Source organism: Lissotriton helveticus, chromosome 5_1 (genome assembly GCF_964261635.1).
Source record: "Lissotriton helveticus chromosome 5_1, aLisHel1.1, whole genome shotgun sequence".
Taxonomy (NCBI): Eukaryota; Metazoa; Chordata; class Amphibia; order Caudata; family Salamandridae; genus Lissotriton; species Lissotriton helveticus.
This window is the reverse complement of record NC_136065.1, coordinates 2,054,820,582-2,054,836,239: the sequence shown is the minus strand read 5'-3', so window position 1 is coordinate 2,054,836,239 and position 15,658 is coordinate 2,054,820,582. Positions and strand designations below refer to the sequence as shown.

Here is a 15,658-nt window from a genome sequence, read left to right as displayed (position 1 = left end):
TGTAAATTACCTAATTAATTATGTTTATTTGTTATTTTTATGTAATTATTTTTTCTATGTATATATCTTGATTGATGTATCTATGTTCTGATGGTTCATCTTTCCCACCACCACGGGATAAAAGGGGAAAAAACTCAATAAAAAAATTTAAAAAAAAAAAAAATGATTCCCCACTCAGAATCCCCCACAGATTACTCTCAGGTGCAGCAAAGTCTAGAAATGATAGGAAACATAGGAGCATTGTAGATATTTATTCTTGCTCATCTCTGAGACATACAAAGATTTGTGTGTCTTGAGTTTGAGAGTTGGGCATGATGGATGAAAATGATGGTTCATGGAAGAGGCTTAAAAGGATCCCTCATTGAGTTCCATCAAATCGGGGCAGCCAGGTGCACGCCTTCCCTCCTCCCTACCCACATCTGCAATTTCATCTGCTTGAAAAGTGCTTTGAGTCCTGTATGCTGTCCATGGAACTCACAAACCTCGGATCGGCCCCAGACCAGTGTGGTGGGACATGGAATCAACCCTTCTCTGTTGAAACAAGTAATTGATGATCAGAGTCACCAGTTATCAATATGCTATGGATAGTGTAGGTCCGCCGCCATAAGCTGTGAGGTCGACGAACCATCATTCTTTCTGGTGTTCATCACAAGGTCCTTTCAGAGAATTTTCCTTGGGGTTTAAGGAGCTGCAAAGAGATCATAGAGAAAACATAAAAACATATGAACAGCTTGTATCCCTATATATTCTATACATACTGTAGTGCTTCACACCAGAGAAGTAGATTCAGAGCACCAGAAAGTCGATTTACTCTTCGAGCTATTTGTTGTTACAGATTGAACCTGATTTTACACGGATGAGGTGATAATTAATAGTCCCTAATGAAGTATGAGTAAGTATGACGGGTCGTCAACCAGTGCTAGTTACAGGGACTAAGCTAATAATTCTTTATTGTTTGATTACTTAAAATCTTACAATGCGACATTATACATATGTAATATACTATATTATAAAAGAACTAAAACAAAATAAGAAAATGCAGCAAATTCTAAACCAGTTACAATAAAAATATACCAGTTTCAAAATGTAAACAAGGTTTCATACTGTGCAATGACTAAGCTATGCACCGCTGACAGGAAAAAAATGTCAAAGGCAGAAAATTGTAGCAATCATATGGGGTAGTTGTCACATTGCCTTACTTAAACTAGATTCCAGAACAACAGGTATGAGAATTCCTTTTTTCTACTTGATGTTTGCATGTGGCCAATAATTAACCAAATGGATTTCAGCCAAGCCTAGTCGGCCATAGCAAAATGTGACCAGGGTTGTCTTGGAAAGATAATATATAAGGGGATATGGGGCCATGGGAGTGGCTTCTTGTTTTTCATGTCAGATTGCATGGGGAATCTTTTATGTGGGATGTAACACATATCTATATAGCCTCTGTGGCACAGGAAGGACTACCAGGAACGGTGCTAGGATTCCTAAGGTTCCTGGGATAAAAAGGAAAAACCTCATATGTGCTGAAAAAGGCAGTGCTTGGCTGTTTTTTTAACCAAAGTTTGATCCTAGCAGTAGGAACTGCTATAACATTTTCCCTTGCCTATGAATGTATCAGTCCTGGGGACCACCTTCTCAGGAGGCACCCTCCCCACATACACACACACACACACAAACGCAAGAGCACCAGACACTGGCAGCAGGTGAGGGCCACATTATGATTTAAGGCGTTAAAATACAGGGATGCAAACACTGCTAGCAAGTCAGGGCCATTTTGTCATCTAGAAAAATAAAAGATGAGTGCCCTAGTCACTGGCATCAGGTCAGTACCCAAATGTCATTAATAGAGAAAGCTCTAAACACTGACAGCCATTCACAACCACACTGTGGGCTGAAGAGACTGGGAGCCAGAGCCACACTTTTATTCAAAGAAAGGACAACAGACACTGGCAGAAGGACAGAGCCAATAAAACATTTTCAATAAAACAAAGAGCCCCAGAGATTGACAACAGACCCAACACCTTTTCAATAATTCTCAGGAGTCCACACCCTGGCAAAACCCCATTCAACTCCACACTTGCATTAAACAGTGGATCCCCCATGTTTTCCAGCGATGTTCCCTGCAAAATGGCGATAACCTTGCTGATACGACCCTGGGGTCGTATCAGCATAATCCACCCCCAATGTTAGGGATAGTAAGTCTGCATTTTAGCAGATGTTAGTTTTTGACGAAAACAGCGTTTTTCTCCAAAAACTAACGTCTGCTTAAATGCTGGGGCAGCCTTGTAAATATCGCGATGTGCACATCAGCGATATTTGCAAGGTTGTACTGCCCAGTGACGCCCACATTTCATTTAATGCGCTAATGCATGTTAGCACCCACTTGTAAATAGGGTGAAAAGATTATCTCCGCTTTTTTGGCTTTTAAAGCCAAAAAAGCAGAGATAATGCCATTGTTAATATGCCCCAATGTTCTTTGCATATTTTGGAACAAAAGTAATTAACTTAGAATGTCAGGTATGTTAGAAGGAGAATATAGCAGCGATTAGCTGTATGGAGAAGAACTCTAGATTAGAGCGTTTTCAAATGAAGTTTTATACAATTTCCTCATTTAGGAGCATACATTATCAACATAATTTAAAGAAAGTGTGTACCACTGGCCCTTTAGCTGTTCCAGTATTTACTTAAACTTGACAAAAAACATGCACAATGTTCAAATTTTGCTCAATTCTCATTCCTCAATGTGAATGTTAAAATATCATTAAATATTTTTCGTTGGGACAGGACAGAATTATGCCTACGCTAATCTATTTTCCAAAATGGGTTAAGTTGCACCTGGCCCTTTCTACAGGGTTATCCCCAAACTTTATGCCTTCCTCCGTCTTTTTTTCTGGCCTTCTTTTTGTTGGCTTTAGGACTCTGGTCACTTTGCCAGTGCTAAAGTGCATGTGCTCTCTCCTCTAAACATGGTATGATGGGTTACACCTGTTTGGCATATTTGATTTACTTGTAAATCTCTTGTAAAGTGTTATCCTCTATACCCTCGGCCTGTAAATTAAATGCTACTAGTGGGCCTGCAGCACTGCTTGTGCCACCCACAGGCATAGCCTTTCAAATAAGTCTCAGGCCTGCCAATTCCACAAGTCCTGCCATTTCCACAGGGCATGTGTGCGTAGGTTACTTTAACTTGTCATTTAACACTACTTGCCAAGCCTTAAACTCCCCTTTTAGTATACATCGGTCACTCCTAAGGTAGGCCTATGGGCAGGGTGTGGTGTAAGTTAAAGGTAGGACATGTGCCTTTATGTGTGGCATGTCTTGGTAGTGAGGCCTACTTCTGTCATAGGCTAGCATTGGGAATTTCCTTGTATACTTTTGAGTGGTAATTCCTGATCTGAAAGGAGTGGCGTTGCAATGTTTGGTATGTTTAGAATGGTAGTGATAAATCCTTCTTATTGGTGTAGGTGGATTTTACATTACTATTTTAGAAATGCCACTTTTAGAAGTGGGCATTTCTCTGTGCTTATGATTCTTTGTGCTTTGCAGCCTGACTACATTCTATTTCTAGGGAGGGCTAGGTGACAACTGCACCCGGTGCATACTTTCCAGACAGCCACAACACAGGAAGGGCTGGGTCTGACAGGGGTAACATCTTCATTCATCTTCATACTGATGGTCTTCCTGGACTGGGAGAGGTGTTCACACTTTACATTTGTATGGGTTGTGCCCTACCGTCACACAAAGGGCTGACTTAACCCCTACTGGTCATCTGGAGCCAGGGCTGGGTTGAAAGAGATTATTGCGCACAGCTAAAGGTACCTTTGAAGTCACCCCTTGAACAATTACATTTTTGAGTATAAGTACAGGGGCTCTGGCCACTTGTTTTAGACACTGTGTGGACTTGTAACCAGACGCTGTGAACTCTACATGCAACACATTGCCTGCTAACTGCTGGTTGTAGGAAGGATTGCCACTTTGTATACTGCCTAATGTGCTGACCTGCTGCCTGCCTACTAGCTCTGGTTGCCCCTGTGCTCTTCACGGACTGTTCATATGGGATCTAGATGGAATCCGATGGGCAGCTTACAACTGACCATAGGTCTGTCCATTTTAACTTCCTAAGGGACAGCACATGTTGTGCGCTCTTCCTTTCAGTCAGTGCTTTTTTTTGTGGGAGACGTGCAGCAACGTGCCCCTGCCCGAGAGCGATCAGGGGTCTTCAGGCTCACTGGGTAAGAGTGAGGCGCATTACCTCGTTGCCTAGGCAATGCCACTGAGTCTGTCGACACCCACACTGTTGAAGGAGAACCGCTGCAGCTCCTCTCAGGGCAGTCCTCCTTGAACTACACTTTTCACAGGCAATGCGGGAGATGCCGCTGACGCCAGAGCTGCCCACCCCTAGGGAACACCTGGCTGTTGGACTTCCGTGGTCCTCACTCCTGAGGCCCGCCGAGATGTGCAGACCAACTTGGAGGGGTTGCGAAGGACACCTCCACTCTCAAGGTACTGTGGGGAGCAGACCAAGAGGCACTGCTGAACCGCATATCCCAGCAAACCAGAAACCCAATTTCTAACAGGTTACATTAGTGTGATATATTGGAGTGATAATTTTAGAGAACTGACTGACATTACTAGCTCAAATCAAATGAGCCACAGCTCTATAGCTGCTCAAAGTACTGGTGATAGATCAATCTTTTAGGAATATTTGCAACACATGCAATCTAAATTCATTTATAGATGTTGTCTAATCTAAATATATAATATCCTGTTTTAATGCAAGATTTCAGGTGCTTTCCAACAAGGAAAGACCATCAGCTAGACGGATAAGGTGGATGTCTAATTTAAGGACATTATCCGAGGTGAGGAGTTTTTCAAATCCTTGTTCGATGTAAATGATTAGTCTGTGTTTTGTCCTAAAAAAAGATGAAGAAAACACTTGTTTTTGTTGCATTTGTTTCCTGAGTCTTGGGACATTATAAGTTACTTACTGGAAAAAAATAGTTTTCGCAGTTTAACAACCATTCTGCAATCTACAGGCTTATGGGCAAGGAATGTATTTAAATCCTTTGAGTATTACCATTATCCTATGCATTAAGCTGACAAAAGTAAACCAGTGATCTTTCAATGATTGTATTGAATTATGCTTGCTTAGGTTGGGATACTCAGAATGTCTCCTTTGGGTAAAGGTTGTTTTTTTTCCGGATGAGTATTTATCCTGAAATATTATATTTCTTGAATGCCTTCCCTTTCCCAATTCACAATAGGACGTTTAAGCTTTTAATGGAAAGTGTGAAAGTTCACCTTCAATTAATACACAGAGTTCTACAAAGATGCACCAGATTTACAATATTTTGGTTTTATTTATTCAGATATAGACCTCTAGCAGTAGAGTCCATCAGACTGGTTCTGGAAACCTTTCGGCAGTACCTCCGCCCTGTGGAAGGTGGCACCTTGCAGCTCCGTACAGACGCCGTTCCACTGCAGAAATGATGTGTGGGGCTTATATGGGCACCACTCCCTTGCGCTGTCAATTCCTTTCTTTCCACATCATCAGAGGAGTATCTGTGGTCCCACCGTGTCTCTCAAAGACATTGATTTCACCTCTAAATTCTTCTTTGGTGTGCAAGTAATGTCACCCCAAAAACCTCAAGTTTTTAAGCCGTGGGTAGACTGTTGAAAACAAATGTCTGTGACATGTCCCCTCCAGGTATGCTTGAGCCACGACTCCAAGGCCTGCACCAAGTGCATGTCAATGAATTCAAAGACCATCAGGAAACGTGAAACAAAGCTCTATGTGGCAAAGCACAAAAAGCCTCTTCAGCACCGCTCCAAGTTTTGGTCCATGTCCAAGGTTCAATCCTGGTCATGTTCCTTATCCCAGCTGTTTGAAAGGCCGGTCTTCGTCACGCTACAAATCATCAGATAATCTCAAAAGAAACACAGGAAATCAAAGTGGGACTCCACTCCCTCACGTCTCTCGCATTTGCCGAGCAATTGTGGGGGCAGGATGACTCCTCTCAATCTCGCTCTGAAAGTCAGCCGACTTCAGAGGCAATCCTGCAACTCATGCCGGCACAAACTGAGTTTCAAGGGCTTAATGCCACACCGATTCAGATTGAAGAGTTCTGCGCAGCCTTTTCTCTGTCTCTTCAGATCCCCACCGACTTCCTCTGGCATGTCTCCGAGCCCCAACGAGCCGAGAAGCCCAATCTGTAAGCTTCTATCCTGGATTTCAGTGAAACAGACTCTGAGGTTGCTGGGAATGATGGCCTTCTGCTTCCTGCTGGTCCAGCATGACTTGTTGCAATTGCGGGCTCTGCAGTGTGATCTGAAATCTCCGTAGGCCCAACATCCAGGGGACCTCTCTGACCATGTTCAGATTTCAGGAAAGACTGAACAAGATCTCCCTTTTCCATAAACAGTGACAGTGGTGACCAATGCATCTCCTTTGGGTATGGGTGACCATTTGGGAGAAGTGGAGATCAGAGGCTTCTGGTCTCCGACGGAGTCCCAGCTCCACATCAGTCTTCCGGAGCTGAGGGCCGGCCATTTGGAATTGAAAGCCTTTCTCATGTCCATCAAAGGGAGGCTGGTACAGGTGCTCATGGACAACGCCACCCACATGTGATACTGCAACAAACAAAAGGGGCAACGTGGGTCATGGACCTTGTGCCAGGAGACCTTGGGCCTTTAGAAATGGCTTGACCACCACAGGATGTTCTTGGTGGTGAACCACCTGGTAGCATCCTTGAATGCCATGGTAGACAAGCTGAGCCATTGACACCTAGTGGATTATGAATGGCACACTCGGATGTTTCTCAAGGTCGCGAATGGGGAGAATGCCTCAATCTATTTGCCTCCGCTAAGGACGCGCAATATCAGCATTTCTGAGAGCTGGAGTTTCTTACTCAGTTCCACCTGGAATGGAACTCTGGACTCTTGTATGCCTTTTCACTGATACCTCTCCTGCCCAGAGTTCTCCAGAAGATCAGAACAGACCGGGCTCAAGTCTTCCTAGTGCCTCAAAATTGGGCGCCGAGAATATGGTATACAGAACTCCTTGGCTTGAGCATATGCCCTCAGATCAAGCCTGTCTTCAGCTGGATTGTGGTCTTCATAAAAATATGCTACTCATAGGCTGGGAAGCAGCCTACAGCAGGACTGCATGCTCATTCTACTAAGCAAAGCTGCTACCAATCCATTAGAACATGATCCTTGTCCTAGACATATGCCAGGCAGCTACGTGAGCCGCCTTCCACACGTTCACAAAGCACTGATGTCTGAGAAGGCATTTTGCCTGCTCTGTTCCACAGGACTTTATGGTTTGAGTCCAGCTACAGACCCACCTCCAACTAAGTACTGCTTTATAATGTATTCAAAAAGTAAAGACTGGTCGGCTATACGTTTCTATTAGAAAAACAAGTTACTTTCATTCGGTAATGCTCTTTTTGGTAGAGACTCTGTCTGGCAACAGATTCTTCACCGACCCTCTTACCCACCCCATTCTCTGATTGTACGCTATCTTTTAATAAGATACTAAGGGCCAGATATAGGAAGGCAAATACCGGTCGGTAACGGCCGATTTCGGCCGTTACCGACCGGTATTAGGAGTTTGGGATTTAGGGGCATGTTAAAATACAGATTCGGTAATTTTACCGAATCGGTAAAATACCGAATCGGTATAATTACCGAATCTGTATTTTGACATGTAGGTAGCACTGTAATCAGTGCTACAGGGGTTTAAGAATTCTTAATTTACCACCAACTAGAAGTTGGTGGTAAATAATGAAAACCCTTCAAAAAGCATTTATTTTGCTTTTTAAACAGTGCCATGTTGCAGACATACATGCCTAAGGGCATGTATGTCTGCAACATGTGCACCCATGCACAATTGAGAGGTGCAACAGGGTGTCAAAGTGACACCCTGCCACCCTTCAATGTTTCCCCCAATTTCTGAATCGGTATTTACCGATTCGGTAATTGACATTCATTCCTATGGGCCTCCAGGCCCATAGGAATGAATGGCAATTACCGAATAGGTAAGTAACGATTCGGTAATTACCGAATCATACCGATTCGGTAATTAAATCGGTAAAATTACCTACAACCCGATAGCCAGTTCTTAAATACCGAATCGGTATGATTCGGTATTTAAGAATCGGTAATCTGGGATTACCTACATCTGGCCCTAAGTGTAGGAATCAGCACACTGTCTATCAATTTGCTCTCGGGGCTCTGTGTCTGGGGGTGTAGATCGTCTCGAAAGCAAGTGACGTCAGCATATAGGAGTGGCACCCCATGTCATTTCGGGAGCGGAACAGCATCTGTGCGTACCTGCAAGGTGACACCTACCGGCGCACAGAAGTACTGTTGAAAAGGGGAGTATTAAAAAATTGAGGAATATGCACTCATAGAGTCTCTACTAGAAAGAGCGTTAACAGAAGTTAAGTTGTTCTTTAATGCTACAACTACTAATAATAGTAATAGTCATGCAAGACGGAGGCATATTATTTAACCCCATCGTTCTGAGGTTATTTCTCCAGGTGAACAGAAAATTAATGCCAAGCTGAATACAACTGGCTTGCTTGAGGCCTGTTGGTGCAGTTACTGGTCCCTGAACTGTGTCCAGCCAGTAATGTCTTGTTAGTCTTTCCAAACCTTGATGACTGATATACAACCCATCACTATACATAGAGATGCAATACAATTTTTCCAGAGCAAACCAGTAATGCCCTTTACATATTGGTTAAATTCCCAGTTCATTTTCACGGTGGTTTATTTAGTCTGGATCCAACCGCCTTAGCTCAAGTTCACTAGGCTATCCCTTTTCAATTCATGTTTGCTGAAAAACAAGAAAAATGGCAGACTGATCATTGCTCTTAAAGCTACTTAAAAACACCCCTCTGTCAATAGCATCTGAACCAGAGATGGTAGACAGCAGCCAAAATCCTAGAGAATCTAAGGTCAACTTTGTCTATGTGATGTCTTTCCCATGCACTAACATTGCCCACTGGTCCAGAATTATACTATTAGGTGTTCTGCATTTGTTTGGTATTCCTCATTGTAACAGTCTAACCCTTACCTATATGTAAATAAAGACATATTAGTTGTAGCTGGACATAGAATGTAATGCATCTTATTACATCTTAATCCTAAACCTACTGTCCCCTCCTAGTGTGCGCCTTCCCTGCTTGGCTATTAACAGTCAAGTATACAAACAGAATCTTAGCCATCAATTGGGATTCAGTAAAACTCCTTGACCTGGGTCATCAGTGATAAACAAAAGTACTACCCGTAGATAATGTCCAATGTCACACTGAGCATTATTATTATCTTTTAGAAACAAACATGTACATGCAGGCACACCTGCAGTGAACATTTGGTAGGGTGTTAACCTGTTCTTGTCACCACTAAAGGGTGGGACCACATTGGGCAGAAAGTCACCCAATCCTGTAATATGTCGGTCAATACAAACACCTCATCCACATATATACCCCCTTCTGCAGCAAGACCATGCTTTTCTAGAGGGTTAACAAGCTGTGTGTAGGCTGCTGGTGTCTAAGTCAACCCCTGACCCCTGGGTCTCTAATTACCTCTGTTCAAATGAACACGCGGAACGACAGTAACGTAAAAATAACTTTCTTACCCTTCTCTTCGTGTAGCTTGGCACCCTTATAAACAAGGACATTGGAGAGATTCAAACAGTGGGCCTTATCCTTGAATGTCATTATCTCAGAGTCTGCCAATTTACCAGACCTGGCTGGAAAGAAAAGTAAAAAGGTGAATTAAACATCAGTGTATGATAGAAGTATACAATACATCTTTGGAAAACAGCTTTATGGTACAATGGTGATACTTCCTAACAGCTGGAAATATATTCATTCAGAAATGACTAATTAGAAATGCAAGGGGATACCAAAATGATCTTAGTGATTGCTTTGCAATATAGACTTCCAATAACAAGGAAAAGTGCAGCAAGATCTCTTTCTGCAATGATCACCTATGAATAAGCGGTACAAAAGGGGGTGGTGATGGACGGAGCATCTGAATCAATCAAACACTCACACCCAGTCAAAAGATCTGGATTTAATCCATCACCGTTCTTTAGCCCACTCTGCCACCCCAGTGCAGACATGGCTATATGCAAATCAATCAATCAATCAGGAAATTTGTATAGCGCGCTACTCACCCGGAGGGTCTCAAGGCGCTGGGGGAGGGGGGGTCCGCTACTGCTCGAACAGCCAGGTTTTCAGTTGCTTCCTGAAGGAGAGGTGGTCTTGGGTGAGGCGGAGGTGGATAGGGAGGGAATTCCAGGTCTTGGCTGCCAGGTAGGAGAAGGATCTTCCTCCCATGGTGGTTCTTCGGATGCGTGGGACGGCGGCGAGGGCGTGGTTGGTCGATCGTAGTTGGCGGGTGGGAGTGTAGACGGTCATGCGGTTGTTAAGGTACCTGGGGCCCAGGTCGTGGAGGGCTTTGTGTGCGTGGGTGAGGAGGCGGAACGTGATTCTTTTGCTGACGGGGAGCCAGTGCAGGTCTCTCAGGTGTCTGGAGATGTGGCTGTGGCGGGGGATGTCCAGGATGAGTCGTGCGGAGGCATTCTGGATGCGTTTGAGTCTTTTCTGCAGTTTGGCCGTGGTTCCGGTGTAGAGGGTGTTTCGTAGTCTAGTCGACTGGTGACAAGAGCCTGGGTGACCGTCTTCCTGGTTTCGGTGGGGATCCATCTGAAGATCTTTCGGAGCATGGGTAGGATGTTGAAGCATGAAGACGAGACGGCGTTGACTTGTCTGGTCATCGACAGGGAGGAGTCGAGGATGAACCCCAGGTTGCGTGCGTGGTCCGTTGGTTTGGGTGCGCAGCCTAGGGCCACCAGGAGTCGTCCCAGGCCGATGGTGTTGATCCAAGGATGAAGACTTCCGTCTTGTCTGAGTTCAGTTTCAGGTGGCTGTTCTTCATCCACTCGGCTACTTCTTTCATCCCTTCGTGTAGGTTAGTTCTGGCGGTGGCGGGGTCGTTGGTGAGGGAGAGGATCAGTTGGGTGTCGTCGGCGTAGGAGAAGATGTTGAGGCTGTGTTGGCGTGCGATGGCTGCGAGGGGGCTCATGTAGACGTTGAAGAGGGTGGGGCTGAGTGATGAACCTTGAGGAACGCCGCAGATGACTTCGGTGGCCTCAGATCTGAACGGGGGAGGCGGACTCTCTGGGTTCTTCCGGCGAGGAACGAGATGATCCACTTCAGTGCTTTCTCTTGGATTCCGATGTTGCTGAGGCATTGAAGTAGGGTGCGGTGGCAGACAGTATCGAACGCTGCGGAGAGGTTCAGGAGGATGAGGGCCGCTGTTTCCCCGTTGTTAAGCAGGGTTCGGATGTCGTCAGTGGCTGCGATGAGGGCGGTCTCGGTGCTGTGGTTGGCTCGGAAGCCGGACTGTGAGTGGTCGAGGGATCCCTTCTTCTCGAGGAAGGCGGCCAGCTGTCTGTCTGTTGATCAGTCTGACCCTGTGCCTCATGGGAACAGTCCAGCCCGAACCGCCAAGCCATGTCTTCCCTGGACCGGAAACAAGCTTCCGAGGACCGGTTTCTGGCATTCCATCCGTCTTCAGCCCGGCTTCCTTGAATCCAGTGGCAAAGTGAGCAAGGGACTCGCGTCTGAGCATACCTTGCCACACTTATGGTGGCCAAAAGCGGTACAAAAGGGGGTGGTGATGGACGGAGCATCTGAATCAATCAAACACTCACACCCAGTCAAAAGATCTGGGTTTAATCCATCACTGTTCTTTAGCCCACTCTGCCACCCCAGTGCAGGCATGGCTATATGCAAATCAGTCTGACCCTGTGCCTCATGGGAACAGTCCAGCCCGGACCGCCAAGCCATGTTTTCCCTGGACCGGAAACAAGCTTCCGAGGACCGGGCTGGCATTCCAGCCATCTTCAGCCCGGCTTGCTTGAATCCAGTGGCAAAGTGAGCAAGGGACTCACGTCTGAGCATACCCTGCCACACTTATGGCGGCCAAAAGCGGTACAAAAGGGGGGGGTGATGGACGGAGCATCTGAATCAATCAAACACTCACACCCAGTCAAAAGATCTGGGTTTAATCCATCACCGTTCTTTAGCCCACTCTGCCACCCCAGTGCAGACATGGCTATATGAAAATCAGTCCGAGGACCGGTTTCTGGCATTCCAGCCGTCTTCAGCCCGGCTTGCTTGAATCCAAGTGTGGCAGGCTATGCTCAGACGTGAGTCCCTTGCTCATTTTGCCACTGGATTCAAGCAAGCCGGGCTGAAGACGCTGGAATGCCAGAAACCGGTCCTCGGAAGCTTGTTTCCGGTCCAGGGAAGACATGGCTTGGCAGTTCGGGCTGGACTGTTCCCATGAGGCACAGGGTCAGACTGATTTGCATATAGCCATGTCTGCACTGGGGTGGCAGAGTGGGCTAAAGAACAGTGATGGATTAAACCCAGATCTTTTGACTGGGTGTGAGTGTTTGATTGATTCAGATGCTCCGTCCATCACCACCCCCTTTTGTACCGCTTTTGGCCGCCATAAGTGTGGCAAGGTATGCTCAGACGCGAGTCCCTTGCTCACTTTGCCACTGGATTCAAGGAAGCCGGGCTGAAGACGGATGGAATGCCAGAAACCGGTCCTCGGAAGCTTGTTTCCGGTCCAGGGAAGACATGGCTTGGCAGTTCGGGCTGGACTGTTCCCATGAGGCACAGGGTCAGACTGATTTGCATATAGCCATGTCTGAACTGGGGTGGCAGAGTGGCTAAAGAACGGTGATGGATTAAACCCAGATCTTTTGACTGGGTGTGAGTGTTTGATTGATTCAGATGCTCCGTCCATCACCACCCCCTTTTGTACCACCTACGAATAAGAGCACAACAGACACCAAACTTCTGTGAGCCACTAGCAAGGCTCACGTTACAGGTACATTTAGATATCTAGAACGTTTTTTGTAAAGCTTTACCACCATATGGTGGCATCAGAGTGCTTTGAATAGGGGGCAAGTGATTAGGACAATCAGTACATGAAGCTAATGCAGAAAGCTGTGAGTTAGTCAATCAGCTGCAGCACAGAGGTGTCAGGATAGCCTTTGTCAGATGGGTCCCAAAAGATAGCAAAGACGTAATTAGACAGAGCCCTGAAGTAGGAGACAGGCTAGTCTTAGGCATCTGAATAGCAGGACTAAATAACAAATTAAGTAGGCAAAAGTTAGTTCAGGTTAGTGTCTGAATGCTTTGGCAAAAGATTTTCTAAATTTTAGATAGTCACTTTCCACTCCACTGATCTTCCAGTGCAATGAGCACAGAACCGCTGTCAGTGGTGCAGGGATACCAGAGATGCAGCGAGGCGACACAGACATGCTCTAGTCAGGTCTCCAGATGAAAGACTCATCACTGCACAGGATTTGTGCAGGTGTGGGATTGAGAACTCAGCTGAGCCCTGCGTGTAGAGGAGGGCCAACTGGCTTCAAAGGTGGGCAATGGAGGGTGGGACACAGTTGGACTATTCACCCATGTAAGTAACCTTTTAAAAATAAACATTTTTCCTATCCTAACTCCTTTTTGATACATATGTCACCCCTAGGTTATGCCCTAAACAGCCCATAGGGCAGGGTGCATTGTATTTAAGATGGAAATGTACTTTTAACTTTTACATGTCCTGGTAGCGAAAAACTCTTACATTTTGTTTTTCCCTACTGTAAGACCTACCTTTCCCATAGGATAATAGTGGGTTGCCTTATTACATTTAATAAGTGATAACTTTCAGTTGGGAGCAGATAGGAATATTGAATTTGGTGTCTGAAGAATTTTAATTTAAAACCCTCTTTAATGCAAAGTTGGATTTTCAGTCATAATTCTGAAAATGGCTCTTTTAGAAAATTAGCATTTCCTAGTCCTAACCATTTGATGTCTGAAGCCTGTATCCTGGGTCACATGATTAGGTGTTGCTGGCAGTTAGTGTTTGTGTATTGCTCCCAGACAGTGTAACAAAGAGAGAATAGGTTTTGGCAGGATAGGCTTAAACCTATTCCCTGATTGGATGAGGGGGAGGAGCCGTCATCTACCACATTTGCACACCACAAAGCATGTGCTTGAGCATACTCACAAAGACTTCGACACTAGTCCTTTGTGCCCCCTGCCAAACTGGTGCCAGGGCAGGGAGGCAGGACATTCCAAAAAACCTCTAGGGGTGGAAACCTCCAGAACTTTTCCTACCTCAAAGCTGGCACCAAGTATAAAAATTGGGCATTCAGACCCAACACTTCAGTACACCTTGGGATCTGTGGAAGACTCTCTCTGTGCCTGAGTGGTGACTGGACCTGCGTCTTGAATCCAGGAACACCAGAGTGACTCCAGGGGCTAGTTTGCTGGCCACTTGATGAAAGCCTCAGGGCCCAAAAACGTCCAACCACCTTGAATTCAGCACCCAGACTCTGTCTACTTTGAGTTCCACCCCCCTAAGTGGTGCCATCCCAGTCCTGAATGTGGGAAGTGGGCCTAAAGGTGCTGTGCCGGCCAGCTATGGTCCAAGCAGACCCAAAGCAGTGCGATGCCGCACCATGCTGCTCTGCATAGGAACAGCCGCTGCACCCTGACGCCTCCTCGCTGTAGGACCTCGCATTGTAGACCTGCAACTCTTCTGAACTGCTACTGAGTGACGCATACTCAGCACAGGTCCTTGCATTATACCTCCTGTTGCTTCCCGGAATTTCCACTGCGTGATACATTCTTTGAAGCAGGACCTCACATTACAGCCTGCAGCTCATTGGAGCCGCTGCTTTGCTGTGCATTCTCCACACAGGTTCCGGCAATGCTCGGCAACCCTGATTTAAGGTACTTTGTACTGGTCCAGCACGAGCAGATAACCACAGCTACCGCTTTGTGTTTTTAAGCACTACTTTCACTTTTATCTTTATAATTTAATATCTCTGGTTTTACCGATTGAATTTTTGTCATTTTGCTCTCAAATACTTTATTAAATCGTATTCTATTTTTCTAAATTGATGTGGTATATTTCTTGTGCTGTTTTTTCACTTTATTACTTGTTTGAAGTGCTGCATGAATTCTTCATTTATTGCCCCTAATTTAAGCCTGACTGCTTTTGTGCGTACCTACAAGGTGGTTAAGCACTGGTTAATTTGTAGTTTGCTTCTATTTCACCCTGACAGGAATTGTGGTTGCTGCTTGAGTAGGGTTTCACCCACCTCAACCAGTGTCTCAATTTCCTATTGCCACCATGACACAGAGTAGGTAGAAGAGCACTCCCCATAGTAAAGCACCAACGAGTCCAGGTCCTTGAAGCCTCAGTGCGTAAATGACCTGCTCCAATTAGTCGAACGTTGTCCCAGTCGTTAGCCATAGACGGTGCGGGTGATCGTATATCAGTGCAGGTGGGAGCAAAGGGCTTTAAATTAGAAATAGATGCAACTGGAATAAGCTCCATACCTGTCTGCCACCATCTTGGCTATGAACATGTGGGAGTGTGCAGGGTTGGACTGGGAGAGAAAATAGGCCCGGGCACAAAAATACAAGTGGCCCCCGAAGAGTGAATCAAATGGCTAAAAAAAGTGGCGACCTTTTGCAAATCAGGGCAGTTTTGAACTTGTAAAGACATGCTGTATGGGTGACTGTGCTTACTGCAGGTCGTGTTTTTGGCACTA

General features: G+C 45.6%; 1 protein-coding gene across 2 annotated transcripts in view; it reads right to left on the bottom strand.

Moving 5' to 3' along the window:
- Positions 1-236: 236 nt before the first annotated feature.
- Positions 237-15,658, bottom strand: part of LOC144756277 (uncharacterized) — a 294,158-nt gene continuing 278,736 nt past the window's right edge. For both annotated transcript variants that reach the window (XM_078645938.1, XM_078645937.1), the window contains 2 exons: positions 9,647-9,760; positions 237-688 (listed from right to left, as the gene is read on the bottom strand). In XM_078645938.1, the coding sequence (XP_078502064.1) occupies positions 681-688; positions 9,647-9,760 (122 nt within the window). In that variant the 3' untranslated portion in view covers positions 237-680. The remainder of the gene's footprint in view (positions 689-9,646; positions 9,761-15,658) is intronic.